This window comes from Mesoplodon densirostris, chromosome 5 (assembly GCF_025265405.1).
Source record: "Mesoplodon densirostris isolate mMesDen1 chromosome 5, mMesDen1 primary haplotype, whole genome shotgun sequence".
Taxonomy (NCBI): Eukaryota; Metazoa; Chordata; class Mammalia; order Artiodactyla; family Ziphiidae; genus Mesoplodon; species Mesoplodon densirostris.
In genome coordinates, this window is record NC_082665.1 from 50,496,864 (window position 1) to 50,515,385 (window position 18,522).

At 36.9% G+C, this 18,522-nt stretch overlaps 1 protein-coding gene across 1 annotated transcript in view; it reads left to right on the forward strand.

Moving 5' to 3' along the window:
- The window catches only part of ZPLD1 (zona pellucida like domain containing 1), a 37,305-nt gene that overhangs the window by 9,581 nt on the left and 9,202 nt on the right, over nucleotides 1-18,522 (forward strand). The window contains exons 2-6 of the mRNA XM_060099902.1: nucleotides 4,141-4,361; nucleotides 7,650-7,831; nucleotides 9,252-9,324; nucleotides 13,825-13,922; nucleotides 16,590-16,670. Coding sequence (XP_059955885.1) covers nucleotides 4,141-4,361; nucleotides 7,650-7,831; nucleotides 9,252-9,324; nucleotides 13,825-13,922; nucleotides 16,590-16,670 — 655 coding nt within the window. The remainder of the gene's footprint in view (nucleotides 1-4,140; nucleotides 4,362-7,649; nucleotides 7,832-9,251; nucleotides 9,325-13,824; nucleotides 13,923-16,589; nucleotides 16,671-18,522) is intronic.

Consider the following 18,522-nt stretch of genomic DNA (forward strand, 5'->3'; position numbering starts at 1 on the left):
TCGTGCCCCGGTCCGGGAGGATCCCACATGCCACGGAGCGGCTGGGCCCATGAGCCATGGCCACTGAGCCTGCGTGTGTGGAGCCTGTGCTCCGCAACGGGAGAGAGGCCAAAACAGTGAGAGGCCTGCGTACCAAAAAAAAAAAAAAAAAAAAAGCTAAATACCTAAACAAATAGCAAAAATCCATTAATTTCATATTATTTAGTGTGTTGAATTAGAAAATATCTGACATAGAGAATTTTGATGTTCCTCTGAACGTCTGAAAACAGGAATCATCTCAGGTAGTTGGCAGAGTACAGATAGGAAATATGAGTTCTGGATGAACAGTCAAGATGAACCTATATCATTGAGCACATATTTTCTTTGTGAATCTTGAAAGTTGATATTAAAAAGTTAGAAATCATGCATGCTGTTTGTGAAAGAGTTTAATTAAACATATTTTAATAAACACTTGCTGAGTGTTTGTTAGGCATGCTGGGAAAACCCAGAGCTTTCAATGAGTTCATAATCTAGTGGGAAAACAAATATCCACTCCCAGGTATAATGTAGGTGTTATTGTAGACTCATAGTTAGCATGATGTGGGATAGAGCAGAAGAGAATGACTATATATCATTGGAAAAATTAAGTCTTATAAAAGGAAGGCTTAGAAATTGTTTTTCTTTTCTCAGCCCATTTCTATTACCTGAGTGCTCTCAATGGGTATTTCATCTATTATTATTGTTTATAATTGATGTACTGAGTATTGGTGATTATCAAATTTATAATTCTTACTCTTTTCTATCCTTTAAATATTAGACTCTTATTTCCAACTACCTGCTGTATATTTCTGCTTGAATGTCCCCTATGTACCTCAGCCTCTCAAAAACTGAGCTCATCATCTTTTTCCTTCCTGTATTCCTTATCTCAGGGAATAATCCACCCAGTCACTAATGCTAGAAACTTGACCATAAGTTTGACATCCCCTTCTTTTCATGCCATCATCTAATCAATTTCTTATAAAATTTAGCCACTTGGAACTGTTTCATTTCTTCCCAACAATCCCTTCCAAACAGCTGTGCCCTACCAAGACATGTCTGTATATAACGTGGTATTCAAACCTCTATCATATCATTGTCAACTGCATTGCAATTGTCTGTTTTTTTCTCTGTGTCCTTTACCCAACCATGAGTCCTTGAAGTGAAGGAGTCCTGCTAATGTCTTTATCCTCAGAGTTTAGCACAGAGACTAACATACTGTATATAAACAAATGCTTTTTTGGGATACTTTGTTAACATGAAGTGACATGTAGTTTAGATCTTGAAAATAAATAGGACCAAATAGCCTCTAGCTTGTGTAAAACTGATGGCACTGATTTTGTGTGTTCAACTCCTGTGCACCCCACCCTTTGTATACAATCTACAATGACACCCAGAATTGCTTTTCATACAGATTTTTACATTTTCAGGTCAATAGTGAAGGAACATTTTTGAGCCACTGCACTGCAGTGCTAAGTTCAGTTCAATTCTGGGGTGTTTGTGTTGCAGAATATATGTGTGCAAATTATTTGAATACTTGCATTGATCTGTGCCCTTATTAATCCAGGTAATAATTAGAACATGTTAAATATTCTGACACTACTGAAAGGAAATGTAGGTCTCAAACTTAATAGTACTGAGATGAGATAAAAATCATTCCATGTATCAAAAACTAGGAATCATTAGCCTCATCTGGATGCCATTGGATGTAAGCCAGTTGAGTATGGAATTGTTGAGAAAAAGAAAATAGATATGTTTGTTAAATATGTGAATCATATGCTGAGAATATATTGTCATTAATTATGTCTAAAGGGAAAAGTATATTAGGTGTTCTAGGAATGGAACTTTCTTGGAGATAAATAGGTAGAGTGATGTTTTTATTCACATATACAGAATTGGATCCATTCCCTTTTTACTCCATTTATAAGGTAACCATATTTTATGAACCCCATATCAGGCTATGTTTTTGTACATGGTGAGATAGATAGTGACAGGATATTTAGTGTGACAGGATATTTAAACTTGCATAATTTTAGAAAATCTGAGACAAACTCATTGCCTGATTGGTAGGTAAGAGGAGTGCAGAACATCTCTTTATTTTTATCTGAATTCAGTTGAATACTGCATTTTTAAATTTCCTATGAATAACTTAGCTTGGTTAAATATCAGGGGAAAAATCACCCTTTTGGCACCATAACTGCACATAAACTCTGTATGCAGGCCTACCATTTTAGACATACTTGGTATCTTTAGACCGAAAACACTAGAAACCAAACCTCTAAAGATGTTTATTCCTTGATTATTTTTTTGTCATTAGCTTGTATTCATTGGATTGTTTAATACTGCAGTGTTGTTCAAAGGGATATTACAATTCAGGCCAGGGATTGGACAATAAAAAGGCTAAAAAAATTCAGTTGTTGAGAGCAACTGTTATTCAGTAACTGAAAAAAATTTCTCTACTTTTGGCAGAAATTGCTCTTTGGCAACTTGAAGTAGCATTTTTGTTTCCCTCAAAGCCTCACAAATGGAAAAGTTGTGCTGAATAGATGTCTTTAGTATCTACAACCAGGGAAAAATGTGTTCCTTGGAAGGGACAGTGAAAAGTCTTTAGAATGCTAGGTTAGGATGGATTTGAACGAATCCTTTCTTACACTTTAAGTCTTTAGTTTGTTATCATTTCTCCAAGTGGGATCAGCTTGTAGCAAATTCAGTTCCACTACAGGGGTTACAAGTCTCGAGTCATAAAGCAGAAAACGGAAGAGAGCACTATGTCTGGACAAAGCAATCACTGCCATTGTTAAGCTAGCATAGGCATCAATTAATTCTCGAACAAAGGTGAGGAAGCTAAAATCTTTAGTTGGTTTAAGTTAAGGGAGTGATACCTCTTTTGTAACATATTTAATGATATGTATTAACTTCCATACATTTATGGTATGCCAAGTAATGCAATGATACTCATTCTCTGTTTCCCCAGGCATAAAGAGTTCTTAGTGCACGCTCTAGTAGTTGAGAATTTGATTTCACATTTAAGTAGACATTTTGCTACCTTACAGAGACCATTTTGTATGTGAAGGTTTCCTGTGATCTTGCCTATGTGCTTGCTACTTGGCCTCATTGCCTACTATTTCCTCCTTGCTTTTTAAATTCAAATGAAAATGGAACTGTCCAGATCCTAACCAGCCTGAGCATATTTATTTCACACTTCTGTCATCATTCATGCTGTCCTCTTTGTGCTGTAAGTTTCCCACTCTTTTTTGTAGCTAACTCCTACCGATACTTCAAAACTCAGTTCAATGCCATCTTCTCCAGGAAGCTGTTCCTAATCAACTGGGCTGGGTAAGGTTCTCTTGCTATGCCACCCCATGGTTCTCTGTCCAATCTTTCTGTAAATGTGGGCCACATCTATCTCCTCTTATGGACTGTGATCTACCTAAGAAAAAGGACCACTACTTTGTACATCCTTAGAGCAGTCTATTGCCCCATACTTTATGTGAGTAATTAATTGATTACTCACTGGAGTACAGCAATGAATATCATAGCTTCCTGCTTTCTGGGACTTTCAATTTATTGAGAAGACAATTATACAAATACATATAAGATTCCAAGTCAATTCGACAACATAAGACAGCATAGCATAATTTAGATTTGGGATCAGGAAAGTCTTTGGGAAAAAGACAATGAAATTCAAGACCTGAGGGATGAGTAGGAGTTCCTCAGACAAAGATTGGGAATAGCAGAAGCATCCTACGGAGGGGAAAAAATAGTTATCGAAGGGGGCTTCCCTGGCTTCCCTGGTGGCGCAGTGATTGAGAGTCCGCCTGCCGATGCAGGGGACACGGGTTCGTGCCCTGGTCCGGGAAGATCCCACATGCCGCGGCAGCGGCTGGGCCCATGAGCCATGGCCGCTGAGCCTACACGTCCGGAGCCTGTGCTCCTCAACGGGAGAGGCCACAACAGTGAGAGGCCCGTGTACCACACACACAAAAAAATCTCTCCTGAAATAACTAAATCAAAGACTTAAACAGACCAAGGGGATGAAAATACCTCAGGGGTTTTTAAAGTTATTCTTGGACCCCATGCTGTGCTTTTGTGATTTGTTTGTTTTTTTAATATTTTTTATTTCAGCTGAAAGAGACATCAATGTCTACTGTGGGGTCCAGACCATTACAATGAAGATTAATTTTTGCACAGTACTTTTCTCCGGTTATTCTGAAACAGACCTGGCACTGAACGGAAGGCATGGGGATTCCCACTGCAGGGGGTTCATCAATAACAACACCTTTCCTGCGGTGGTCATTTTCATCATCAATCTCAGCACCTTGGAGGGCTGTGGAAACAATTTAGTGGTAAGATTAGTGTGAAATTGTGTGCTAGGTTTGGGGCTCATAACTAAAAAAACCCTCCCAATTTCATGAAATAATCAGAAGCCCAATCTACCTTTTGGGAAAAAATTCCAATAAAACTGAACAAATAGCTTTCCTTTGCCTGTTTGAGGCTTCTGCTCCCAATCATACAATTTTATTTTCCAATAGTGGTTCTGTTTATTGTAGCTGGTGGTTGAGGGACCTGAGATTAACTGTGCTACTCTAACCAACATTATTTTGTGTGAGTGACGCTGAGGAATATGTCTCTACAGTTTATCATTAGCTATGTTCCTCATGCTTTTTATGGCAGTATCTTTTATATTCCAGTGAGTTTGGCAATGGATCACTTGGCCTATTGCTTCTTAGTGACCTCATTCAGGAAGAAAGATGAAATATAGAATGAGAAACTTAGAATCTTCTAGGTATCATGTTTACCATTGAATGATCCACACCAGTGTTTTGTAAAAGAGGGCTGTTAGCATTTCCAGTGTGAAATTCTTCATCCTGTGGGACTGTCCTTTGAATTTCAAAATGTTATCATACACAATCTTACCCATGAAATCCCAGTAGCACGCTCTCTCCAGTCATTGTGAAAATCAAAACACCACTTCAAATATTTCCACCTTGAATGAGAACCACTAGTCTACACTATTCATTTATTTATGCATGCATTGAACACCAAAAATAGAATTGAAAGAGGCATTCACTCTCCTGGGAATTAAAATTAATTGAAGTAAAAATATTGTGATTTGGAGGGTGTTACACTAAAATTCATTTAGCACTATTTTTTTCTTTTGCTTGTTTAAATATAGTCTTATTGGTTAATCTTAGCAAAGACAAAAAGAAGATTCAATGAGCATGACCACTTAGCCCAGTGAAGAAGGAGAGATCACTTTTTCCTCTTGATAAATTATTGTTTGGGATTAAGGGGGAAAGCTTGATTATTCTAAGGGCAGGGCTTTTAAAACGTGGTGGGAGATAGGAGACAGGAAAAAGAGATTTCTTTGAATCTCCTTTATCTTTTCCCAGAGGGCAGTTAGAATATTGTGCCCATGACCATTTCCAAGTCTACAGCTTGAGTATTGTTGACTCTTTTTATTGAAAACATTTATTCATCTCTCTGGGTTGTGTGCAGAGAGGTTATAAAGTGGGCCTAAGGGAGAGTGAGGGAGAGTGATGCAGGTTGATTATTACACATCCAATTCTGTGTGGAGGGAGGGAGCCCATGTGGAGAGCAGCACCACTGCCCCTCCTCCCATGGTAGCCCAAGGCCTCTCCTTCAAGGAGCTTTCTACTCTTGACTTCAGTCTTACCCTGCTGCTGGAAAAACAATTTGGGAGAAATGCCAGACAAAGCCTGTGTGTGTGTGTGTGTGTGTGTGTGTGTGTGTACATGTTCATGTGTGTACCTTCATTTTTTTTTTTAGAGCTGAATTACTGTGGTATAAAAATTGAGATATATATTATGTGTATATATATAAATATATGTATATACTTTTTTTTTTGCAGACGGAATTTGCATGTTTAGCTAGCCAGTCAGGCAAACGATGTGTAGAGAGGAAGAATCGCTTCGTTTTTTATTTTTGTCTTAGATGTCACCACCTTTGGAGTTTGCTCCAAGGATAGTCCTGTATGGGAAAAATTAAGTAGACTACTAAATCATCTGGATTAGAATCAAAATGTTTTCATTCATAATGATTTTAGTTCTCTTCATGAGTCAGCTAGATAATTGCTTCAGCTTTGCCCATGTGCTCCTAGGTTCATGTATAAAGTGTATTCTATTGTTGAAAATTAAATGTTACAGGTCTCCATAATATCTGCTAAAAATATTAATTGAGCATCATATTGTATTTGACATGGTGGGAGAAGCTCAATTGTATTATGAAGGTCAAGAACATTATTGATTATTCCTGAAATGCTGGTTCTTAAATTTTAGTGGGATTGGAGAAATGAAAGCTAATCAGTCCCAGGAAAATATACACATGGACAATATTTTTATATAAATTCTAGGAGTTCATGATCCCTCTGCAACCCACCTATGAACTATTGTCCTGGAAGGGGATGAGAATCTCCAGGTACCACAGAGGAAGACCCTGAGAAGATCGACCCTAAGAAAATTTGTGACCTTAATTCATTTGTTCAGAATTTATCTCGAGGACCCCAAGATGCTGGTGTCACTGAGCTATGCTGAAGGGACAAAGGCAAACAAGACCAGGAGGGTCCCCTGCCCACAAAGAGCTCTGATTATGGATGGGGGTGTGCTGAGTCAGACTGCTCATGCACTGTGAGTGCATGAATAGAAGCTGTGGGGTGTATCAGGAGAAGTTTCCAGGGAAGATGAGATCCAGGGGAGGAGTGGGATATGTCATGGGGAGGAGGGGAGAGTGGAGGCAGGAGGAGTATGCACAAAGGCCAGAGCAACAAGGGCCCTGGGGCTGGGACATTATTAACCAAGAGTGGGAGCCTGGAGATGTGAAGCTAACATGGAAAACAAGATCAGATTAACAGGGGTCTTCTAGGCCATGCCACGGAATTTGGACTTTACCCATGAGCGTTTTCAAATTACTTGCTGTAGCACAACGAGTGACATATAGTCTCTCTACTTTCTTATTTATGAAATATGAGTATAGTGTCTTTGGTTATATGCAGTTTTATTTAGTTAAAAGACACATATGAGTCAGACAGAGAAAGACAAATATCATATGATATCGCTTATATGTGGAATCTTAAAAAATGCTACAAATGAGCTTATTTACAAAATAGAGTCACAGATGTAGAAAATAAACTTATGGTTACCAGGGGAGAACAGGGGGAATAAATTGGGAGATTGGGGTTGACATATACACACTATATATATATATATATATATAAAATAGATAACTAATAAGAACCTACTGTATAGCACAGGGGACTCTACTCAATACTCTGTAATCACCTACATGGGAATAGAATCTAAAATAGAGTGGATATATGTATATGTATAACTGATTCACTTTGCTGTACACCTGAAACTAGCACAACATTGTAAATCAACTCTACTCCAATAAAGACTAATTAAAAAAGAATAAAATCACCCTCTTTATGAGAGGAAGAAAAAAAAGACCTATGATCACTTATAAGTAGCATTATATGTGTATAATTTCAAAACCATGCCATGTTATAGTTGCAACAGACCCTAGAAATGATCTGTCTAATGTTTTATTTTGCATATGAAATGCCTAGATTTACATGTAACTATTTAATAACTGAGCTTGATCTACCATTCTAACAGGTATCCACAATTCCTGGAGTCAGTGCTTATGGAAATGCAACTTCAGTACAAATAGGAAATATTTCAGGATATATTGATACTCCAGACCCACCAACAATCATCAGCTATCTACCTGGACTTCTTTACAAATTTAGTTGTAGTTATCCATTGGAATACCTGGTTAATAATACCCAGCTTGCTTCGTAAGTCGCATTTTATTCTTGCTTTCTCATATTGTCTTTTGGTTTGAGTCATTTTTACCCTTGAGGGACTTATAAAGATAGTAGGATTTGTTGAGAATAGCTAAACTCAATCTAATGGAAACCATATAAGGTCTTATCTATCTATCTACTTACCTACCTATCTACCTCTCTATCCATCTGTAAGTGTTATTGTTATGATGCATATCAACAGCTCAGTTTTAATCCCCACCCCCCAATTAAAATTGGCTTAAACTAATCAGGTGTCTGCCTTGGGTTCTCCTAGCTCCCTTCAAAACTGCCCAAGAACCCAAGAACCCTGGTTGCTTATGCAGTCCAGAAGGGCCTGTCCTGTTTCCAGTGTGTAGAGCATTCGGTCACTGCATTTTTGGGTCTTGTTTGGCTTCATTCTCTGCCGTATCTCTCACTGGTGGACTCTGCTGCCCAGAATCTGAGGTCTCCCTGCCTCCTGCTGAGGTGTCACCTGCACAGTTGCTGATGCTTCCCAGGAAAGGTGGTATCACCCAGAACCAAAGAGCATCAGACATGGACTGCGGTCATTGCCTTTTGTTTATAGTCATGTATTCATTCATTACTTCCAAAGCACATACTCCAAGACAGTTATACATCCACGTTACAATATAACCATATGGATTTGTGAAATAGTTTTGACAAGATGAGGTGATTGAATAAGAACTTTCCCTCTCCAGTTCTAGGGTTTTCTATCACAAAAGTAAAGTTATTGTTTAATCTTAGTCACAGGGAACGTGGAGGACACATTTTGCTTCAGGTAAAAAATATTCATAGATGATTTAATGGCACAATGATGACAAACAACTTGGTCAAAAGCAAGATTTTGATGTGGAAAACAAGAAAAGAAAGGCCTTGAGTCAAAAGGATACAGGTGCAGAGGGAAGGAGGTCATAGTCTTTCACTCTGCTCCCCTCAACTTTCCCACTATATGCATTCCTGAACTTCAATGCACTTGGAAATGTATTCATTTATTCAATAAATATTATACACCTACTACGTGCCATGCAATGTTCCAGCAGTGAACAAAGTAAAACAAAGTCCCTGATCTCATGAAACTTCTACTGAAGTGGAATTGATGAAAATATATATGCATCAGATTCAATTTTCTTTGGAATGAGGTTTTTCTGCAAAAGCTTCATGTAAGTAATAAAATATGTAAAAAAGTTTCCTTTATAAATAAAAAGATCATAAAGAACAGTTTGTCTTTACTTAGTCCCTCTTGCTTTTTGATTATTTGTCTGTTCAGTAATTTAAACAGTATGCACACTACAGACCTAGTTAAAAGTATGTCAGGATTGCTCAAGAGTTGTTTGCATTAAATCTAACATTAAGATATAACTGAAACTTTTAAAATCTCATCAATGCCTTCCTTTTCCTCAATCTGTTTTAGGTCCTCAGCTGCTATTTCTGTGAGGGAGAACAACGGTACATTTGTCAGCACCTTGAACCTGCTCCTTTATAATGTAAGTTGATGGGCGAAGGATGTTATCTTCTCTTTCACTGTTCTGAGGAGCCATTTATGAGAATGGCTTTTATATAAAAATCTACCAAAAGCCACACTAACCTTGTTATACTTTGGTAACATTTATTCATCTTTACCACCATTTTCATATATCTTAGTGATAAAAGTATACTAAAAAACTCCATTATTTTCTAGAAGTTGGTATATGATTTAAACTTTATTTTATAAATGTAATTCTGCATAGTTACTCCAAGTGTCTATCTACATTTATACATATATATTTATTTATGTGTGTATGTGTGTGTGTGTAACCATAGTCAGGGTCAAGATTTTGGAAATAATATATTTGTGATAAAAAGATAGGAAAAGTCCAAATGATACTTGACTTGAAGACACGATGCTTGGTGATGAATGTGTTAATATTTTCAATGTGTGTTTTGGCTGTTGTCAATTCTGTCACATCTGAAATAATTTGGGTTGACTGCACAGTATTGTATAAACTTTTGTCATTTAAATATCAACAGTGGCAGCAAAAACGTGAAAAATACATGAATTTCTATTTATAACTCTAACATTAATCTCACAATGATATTTTCATGTTGATTAAAAATTTTTATTCATACATGGTAACTGCCTGATTTAAATATCAAATTTCAATCTATCAACCAACACTTTTGTAAATTATGAATCTGATTTTTACATTATTATTCATGTCATCATGGCACTGAGTTATAATTCATGCAACTGATTTAAAAGTCATTGCATTATACTTTGAATATAATGTGCTATAAATATTGTAGTAGGACATTTTCCAAAGGCATTTAAAAAAATCATGTTTATAAGTTTGTAGTCTGACACCGCAGAGCTCTAAACAACAAATTAAAATGTGTTGTAATGGAGATTGCCTTTCTGTCATTTCTAAACTTTCTTCTGCAAGGAGAAGCTGCCAAGATACTTGGTTTTACAATACTCAGCAAGTATGGGCCAGTATTCATTCCCAGTATGTCCAGATATTTATTATTGTTGTGAGCAATATTTTTAAATTGGAACCTTTCTGTTAATTTATACGTGTAAGGTCCCTCAGGTAGAACTGTGATGAATGGTTTGGATTCAATCTTATTTGTTATAATTGAGTGAAACAAAGATGAGAATTCCTGATCCTAAAAAAGTGAAAAACATACTCATATGACATTTAAGGATACCACTGTTTTCTGTGAAATTAAACTATTCTTTCAGCAGAAAAGCAGAAAATAAAAATTTAGAAGTGTGGATTTGAGGAGAGCTTTGCTATTAAGCTCTTTCCTTTATCATTAGAGATAGTATCATAGTCCTGTTGCTAACTAGACCTAATCCTTTAAAGAGTTTCTAGAATCTTAACGCCAAATAAAACTCTGTAATTTGATGATAACCTTAAGATTTTAATTCTATGGTAAAAAAGGTAATTGATATCAGAATATAAATGAAATATATAGTGCCAAAATCCTTCTCATTTTTAACCAATTTTCAATGAAAGTATTACTAATGGTTGAATACATTAAAATTTAAAAGTTATTTACTAACCAGTTATTTAATAAAATTCAACCACTTCCCTACAAACTAGTGTTTTAAAAATTAACACACTTATTTTTTTTAGAGCAGTTTTAGATTTACAGAAAAGTTGACCTAAAATGTACAGAGAGGGCTTCCCTGGTGGCGCAGTGGTTGAGAGTCTGCCTGCCAATGCAGGGAACACGGGTTCGGGCCCTGGTCTGGGAGGATCCCACATGCCACGGAGCAACTGGGCCCGTGAGCCACAACTACTGAGCCTGCGCATCTGGAGCTTGTGCTCCGCAACAAGAGAGGCCGTGACAGTGAGAGACCCACGCCCAGTGATGAAGAGTGGCCCCTGCTTGCCACAACTAGAGAAAGCCCTCGCACAGAAATGAAGACCCAACACAGCCAAAAATAAATAAATAATTGAATAATTAAAAAAAAATAATGTACAGAGAGTTCCTATAGACCTCCAGTGCCTGCATACAACTTCCTCTATTATCTGCATCTTGTATTATGGGTCATAGGGCATATTTGTTACAATTGATGAACCAATACTGACATATTATTAAGTAAAGTCCATAGTTTACATTTAGGTTAATACTTCACATTATATATTCTATGGCTTTTGACAAATGTATAGGACATGCGTCCATTATTACTGTATCATACAGGAGAGCTTCACTGCCCTACACTAATTTCTTAACATGGCACCACTGTAGTATTTTGCCATCTTACAGGACATTAAAAAACTAGTAATTTATACTGAAAAAAATTTTGTGTACTTTGACGAATTGATCCCAAACCATATTTATTATGTGTTTGGAACACTAACATTTAGCTACCCAAATGTAATTTTATTGCAGCATTTCAAACTAAGTATTATTTTACAACCATTGGGGGCCATATTTTCCTATTTTACCTGCAAAGTTTGTGATTTCTAACCCTTAGGAATGATGAAAATTCTATTACATACCTACTCCTCTTATTCTATAGTTAGTTACTTGGGAAGGAAAAAGTGCAGTTGTTTATTTCTATGTTTTCGGGGATTCAGTGAATGTACTTAGGAAAATTTTACTTATAATAAATAATGACATTTACTGACTGTGTGATTTTAATATATGGAGTTTACTTCAAGTTGAACTATGACCTTATTTTTGCATGGTAAAAATAGATCAGTTTTCTCCTCTGTGGAAACTGAAAGTGAAGATGACCTTGTGAATTTGAATTGTACCTAAGTAATAATGTCTTCTGAGCAGATAAAGAAACAGAGTAAATCTAAAACTGGGTTATGGTAATTATGAATTATTTTTAAAGTTGAAGAAAAAATTTAAAATAAATATAATTGATTTTAGGGACAATATTGTACTAACAGGAGTAAAGGCAACTAAACAAAATAAAATCAAAAGATTACCTTTTAGAAGAATAAATTTGATGTCATGATTAAACCACAGCTGAGTCATATCACTTGCAAATGACTTTGTAGTATAATACTTGTAAAAAAAAGTAAGCATTCTTCTGGACAATATTGATGCAAATACAAGATGAAAGAGCTGTATAGTTAATGAAATGTGGATAACTTGGAGAAGTTGGAAAAGGGAGCCAGAAAGATAATGAAATAAAAATACTACCTATCAGAAATGGTTAGAGGAGCTATTATCATTTATCACAGAAATATAGAAAATAAGTACAGCATATAATCCCTCATTTATCAGGCTCTATTTGAGAATGAAATATTCCACATGAATGTAACTTTTTCAAAAGTGAAGCATCCAAATTATTATTGTTTTAATTTTAAAAATTCAACATCTGTTGTTTTCTTCCCAACCTTCTTAAATAGAGTAGCTCTGTGTTTTGCCTTTGCTTGATGATGTTGAGATTTCATAATGAACATTAAAAATTCCCCTTTGCTGCAAAATAGCATTATCTTCAGAGTTACTGAATCTGGGGGAAACAATTTGCCTCCATGCTAAATGATTTGACAGCTTAGATTTTGAGAAGTTTTTTCTTTTTTTTTTTTGCTGTACGCGGGCCTCTCACTGCTGTGGCCTCTCCCGTTGCGGAGCACAGGCTCCGGACACACAGGCCCCGCGGCCATGGCTCGCGGGCCCAGCCGCTCCGCGGCATGTGGGATCTTCCGGGATCGGGGCACGAACCCGTGTCCCCTGCATCGGCAGGCGGACTCTCAACCACTGCGCCACCAGGGAAGCCCGAGAAGTTTTTTCTTTATTCTACATTTTTTTCTGTTTTTCTTTACTATCAAATTAAAGCTGTCACTTCTCAATTTCTAATTTGCTGCTTTCATCTACTGTAGATTGGGAAGTGATATAAATAAACTCTCCAGAATTGGTCTAAACTAAGGGTAAAAGGTAGAAATGAAGTCCTAAGACACCCTTCTATAAGTCCTTACCATGTAATCTAGTACAGGAATTCCAGGCCATGCATTTTGGCAACTCAGAGACCATACTGGTCTCTTTTTAGGTTTTTTATTAAATTTTGCTAATTTCAAATTGCCAGATAAGTGACTTTGGGTAAATAAGACATTATTTAAAGTGTAAAGACTTACATCTCCAATGGCAAAGGGCTTAAACTGAAGCAGATATAATTTAAATAAACTGAATATTAGCCACTAATATAATTTAAATAACTGGAATATGAATTTAAGTAAACTGAATATTGATAGTTGAATATTAGACAAACTAAATACTAACCTCTGACTAGTAACCATTGCATATAATTTAAGTACACTGAACATTAATCATCATAAATGGTAAACTATGGACACAAAAAGATTTATGCATGAATTTGTTACTTGGATATGATTTAAGAACAGTTCTGCCCAAAACTAGAGGATTAACTAGGTCCTTTTTGGAGTTGATTCTGTAAATTGATGTTTTCTTTTATATGACATTATTGTCTTAAGTAAATGTGCTGTTAGGGTGGATTAATTGCTTACTTTTTTCATCATTAGGATTCAACCTACAGTCAGCAGTTAATTATCCCGAGTATAGGATTACCTTTGAAAACCAAAGTATTTGCAGCTGTACAAGCCACTAATTTGGACAGCAGGTATTTTCAAACCCTTATCTTTCGTTGGTTAAAACATTTTGACTGCCTAAAGCCTCATGAATCATAAAGTTAGCTCATTCACTTAAAAAAAAATATTGCCATTGCCATTCCATTTAGAAATGCTAAACAATGGTTCTTAAAGAAGTAGTTAGGGGGGACTTCCCTGGTGGCGCAGTGGTTGGGCATCCACCTGCCAGTGCAGGGGACACAGGTTCGAGCCCTAGTCTGGGAAGATCCCATGTGCCACGGAGCAACTAAGCCCGTGTGCCACAACTACAGAGCCTGTGCTCTGGAGCCCATGAGCCACAACTACTGAAGCCCACATGCCTAGAGCCCGTGCTCTGCAACCAGAGAAGCCACCACAGTGAGAAGCCCATGTACAGCAAGGAAGAGTAGCCCCCACTTGCTGCAACTAGAGAAAGCCCGTGCACAGCAATGAAGACCCAATGCAGCTAAAATAAATAAATTAATTAAAAGAAAAGAAATGTAGTTAGGGGCATAGGCCTGAGGCCACTCCCCTAGGGATTTTAATGTCTCCTGCCCTAACCAGGTACAGACATTTCAGTCTCACCATCCATGGCTACGCATTTTTGCCAAACATAGGCAAGGCTTATGCCATTGCCTCTGACCAGACTCTCTCTCCACCACCACCCTCTTGCCTCACACACACCCTTCCATTTTATTTCTGCCAGCTCAAATCCTACCCAGTGTTTCTGGCCCTGATCTAGTGCCATCTCTGTCTGATACCTATCCTTATCACTCCAAACAAGAGAGCAGTCAGAATGGGGTGAGATTAATCAAGGGAAAAGACACGTATTTAAAGGAAAAGAAGAATAACAGTGGAACCACTGTTCTCCCAGTTTCCAAAATGGGAAAATCGACCCTATATTAAGGTGACGTAACCTCACCTTAAATGTCCAAAAAACTTCTCAGGAATTCACCCCATCTTATTCTTCAGTTTTCCTTCCCAAGTACCTCGCCTATTATGTCTATTATTCTTCCACCCATGCAGCCACCCTCTGGTCCAGCTGTCAGCATCTCAAACCACCTCCTGCACTCTCTAGCACATTCACCCCAAAACATCCCTGCCAGACTGGGGATTGTGACCTTCCTTCATCCTGCTGCTCCTCCCTCAAAAATGTCAGTGCCTAAGACTTCTGTCCAGATTTTCCAGTGTCTCCATGCTGCTCGCATCTCAGCCCTCCCACCTGACGCTCCGCCTGAACCCCAGGACCTTCCTAGTCCCTTCTGGTCTTTCACACCTTTGTTCACATTACTCTTCCCACCTGAATGCCCGCCCACCCATAATCGCCACACCTTCTGAAGCCATAGACCTCAGATTCTTCAAGAGAGGGATGATTTCAAATATTCTGCCTCCTGTCAAACTGTATATCAAATCATGTACTCCAATTTTTGGTTTAGAAGGTAGTGCCTATATTTTTTGGTTTGCCTATATGTAAAAATACATATATTTTCCATATTTGCCTAAATTTAAAAAAAAAGAAATGCTAATAAGTAGAAATAACATATTACAAGGGTGCTTCCCTGGTGGAGCAGTGGTTAAGAATCTGCCTTCCGGGGCAGGGGTCGCGGGTTCGAGCCTTGGTCCAGGAAGATCCCACATACCGTGAAGCAAATGGGCCAGTGCTCCACAACTACTGATCCTGCACTGTGGAGCCCACGTGCCACAACTACTGAAGCCCGTGTGCCACAACTACTGAAGCCCATACGCCTAGATCCGGTGCTCCTCAGCAAGAGAAGCCACCGCAATGAGAAGCCCGCGCACCGCAACGAAGAGGAGCCCCTGATCCCCGGAACTAAAGAAAGCCCGTGTGCAGCAACGAAGACCCAACGCAGCCAAAAATAAATAAATAAATACATAAATTTATCTAAAAAAACCCAAATTACAAGGATTAAAGGGTGACACCCACTTTATATCATTAATTGGAAAATAGCAATTCTTCCCATAAAGAAGGAGGGGTAGTGACTGGAAGAGGGCATGGGGAGAGCTTTTGGGATACCAGAATGTTCTATGTTTTTCATCTGAAAGATGATTAATCAGATGCAGTTATTTTGTGAACACTTATGATTCATGTATTTTCTATGTGTGTTATTATTCAATAAAAGTTTATTAAAAAACAAAAGAACTCTCCCCATAAGAATCTGGGCCAAAATTATATAAAACGATCTCCAGAAACATCTCTGCAAAATAACAAAATCAATCAAGTTTCATTTGACACTTAGAAAACCCAGAATGATCAAAATTGAAAAGAAATTCAAAAGTAAAGATCCGTTTCTGTCCTAATAAAAAAATTGTAGCATGTAAATAGTTTATTTTGGGTTTCTCATATATTATTAATTAAACATTGCATCCTGAAGAGATTAGTACACTCTAGAAATCTGGTTCTACTTTAACTTCTCCCTTTTTGTTTTCTTGGCATTTTTATTCTTGGTTGTATGTGATTCTTGATGTGTGACAGCAATTTGTTGCAGACATTTAAATACTTTGAGTTTAGGAGAAAATTTTAATAAACAAGAAGTCTCTGCAAATAATATAAAACTATGTTCCCTGGGATAAGATGTTTGTCAATATCTACTTCCCTTGGATTAGTAACTAATATCCAAAAGGAGATTCTGACTCTAGATTATTCTTACCTCTTCCTGTAGATGGAATGTCTTAATGGATTATTGCTACACGACCCCATCAGGGAACCCAAATGATGATATTCGATATGATCTCTTCCTTAGGTAAGTGTCTAAGTCTTGTATTGATAGCAATAACCCTACTATAGATAATTAAAATAGAAAAGCTAAGTCAGATAAACAAATTATAGGGTACTTTTATAGCTTTTAAATGTAAAGTTTTACATTTTGAACTTTTAGTCCTTATATAGTTGGAACTATAAAAGTGGAGAACAATTTTCAACATGAAATGCTGATAAGGATGTTGTTGAATGACAGTTACAAGTAAGTTTGCCCCATCAAAGATGTTTTATTAATGTTTAGGTCATGTGGGAATATTTCACTGTCTTAGGAAAAGCATGGCTAGTGTACTATTGACAATATGAGAAAGGCAGTGAGAGGGTACTATTTTTCAAAAACTAGACTGTCTCATGGTATGTCAAAAGGAGAATAAAATTAAAGTAATGGGCTAGATAATTTAGATCCCAAAATGCTTTTCTTCATTTATCAGTATTTAATATGAAAGTGTAATACAGCCTACCACTCTTTTTTTATCAGAGCCAATAACTTCAACTTTATTCCCCAATAGACAGTGATAGAGTGAATGTAATCTACATTTGGGGAAAGGGGACATTGATCATAAAATCATTCAATCATCTCAGTTCCTTTTCAGCATTTTTATCTGACAGGAGAACAGACTTGAGAGTCAAACAATGGCTTCTAATCATGCTTATAAAATGCAGTTGGCTCTGATCACTGCCACTTATTGACACATGACGGGAGTAATATGATGGGAAACCAAAAAAATAAGTTTTACTGGCTAATCAATGTTAAGATGATACTCAGAGGGTATGATCAAACTGACACTCATATTCTATTGCTGGAAGTGTTAATTTGGTTAACATTTTTGGGAAAAAATATCAGTATGTATCAAAAAACCTTAAAAGATTTCATATCCTTTGATTCTACTTTTGTGAACTGGGAAGCATATTCTAAAATATTTATGACTTTCTTGTCTATCAGTGCTATTTAAAATAGTAAAACATGAGAATCGACTGCATGTTCAGCAGTAAGGAAATGGGTAGGTGAATTATGGAGAACCAGTAAGTTGAGAGCTCACACAGACATAATAATCATATAAAATTACTTATAAAATAGAAAAAAGTAGTTGGTTCTATTTTATCTCTTCCCCTTCTGTCTTCTTGATATTTCTATCTTTAGAAATATGTGGTTCTTTAAAATTTAAATGTATTACAATATGAAATGAAAGAATTAGCATACACGATTGCACAGTTGACCTCATTTATATAATACATGATAGAAAAGACTCTAAGGAAATACATCAAAAGGTTCACCTTTGTTATTTATGCACAGTGAGATTGTGGATCATTTTGTTTTGACATTTTTCTTATATTCCAAAATTTCTATAATGATTACGTATTGATAATCTAGAATAAGATCATCAGACTTTTGGTATGACTATGGCTTCAGCTTAATTCTTTCAGTTTTCTTCTTGGAAACTATAGAGACTGAAATGGATAACTAAAAAAAGTCCCCTAAGTGCCATTTTCAGTGAGATAAGGAGGAAAAGAAAACCTAGAAATTCCAAAATATGTGTTAGTGTTGATAAAAGCAGTTAAGATCAAGACAAAACAGAGCAGGAGAAGGCTGGCAGGAAGCAGAGTGGGAAGAAGTGGCAGGAGAAGCAGGGAAGAAAAGTGATTGCTGAGGGGTCCCAGTGCCATAGATCCCAGAAACAGTCAGGAGAAATGCATACCTACAAGAACAGAGAGTCACAAGCTAACTGAATCGAGAAAAAAGGGATAAACAAAAAAATCCATAAAATGCCAAAGAAAGGGGGAAATCAACATCGAAAGGAGGAGGGTATGGCTCTACCAGATATTACAGTTAATAGAAG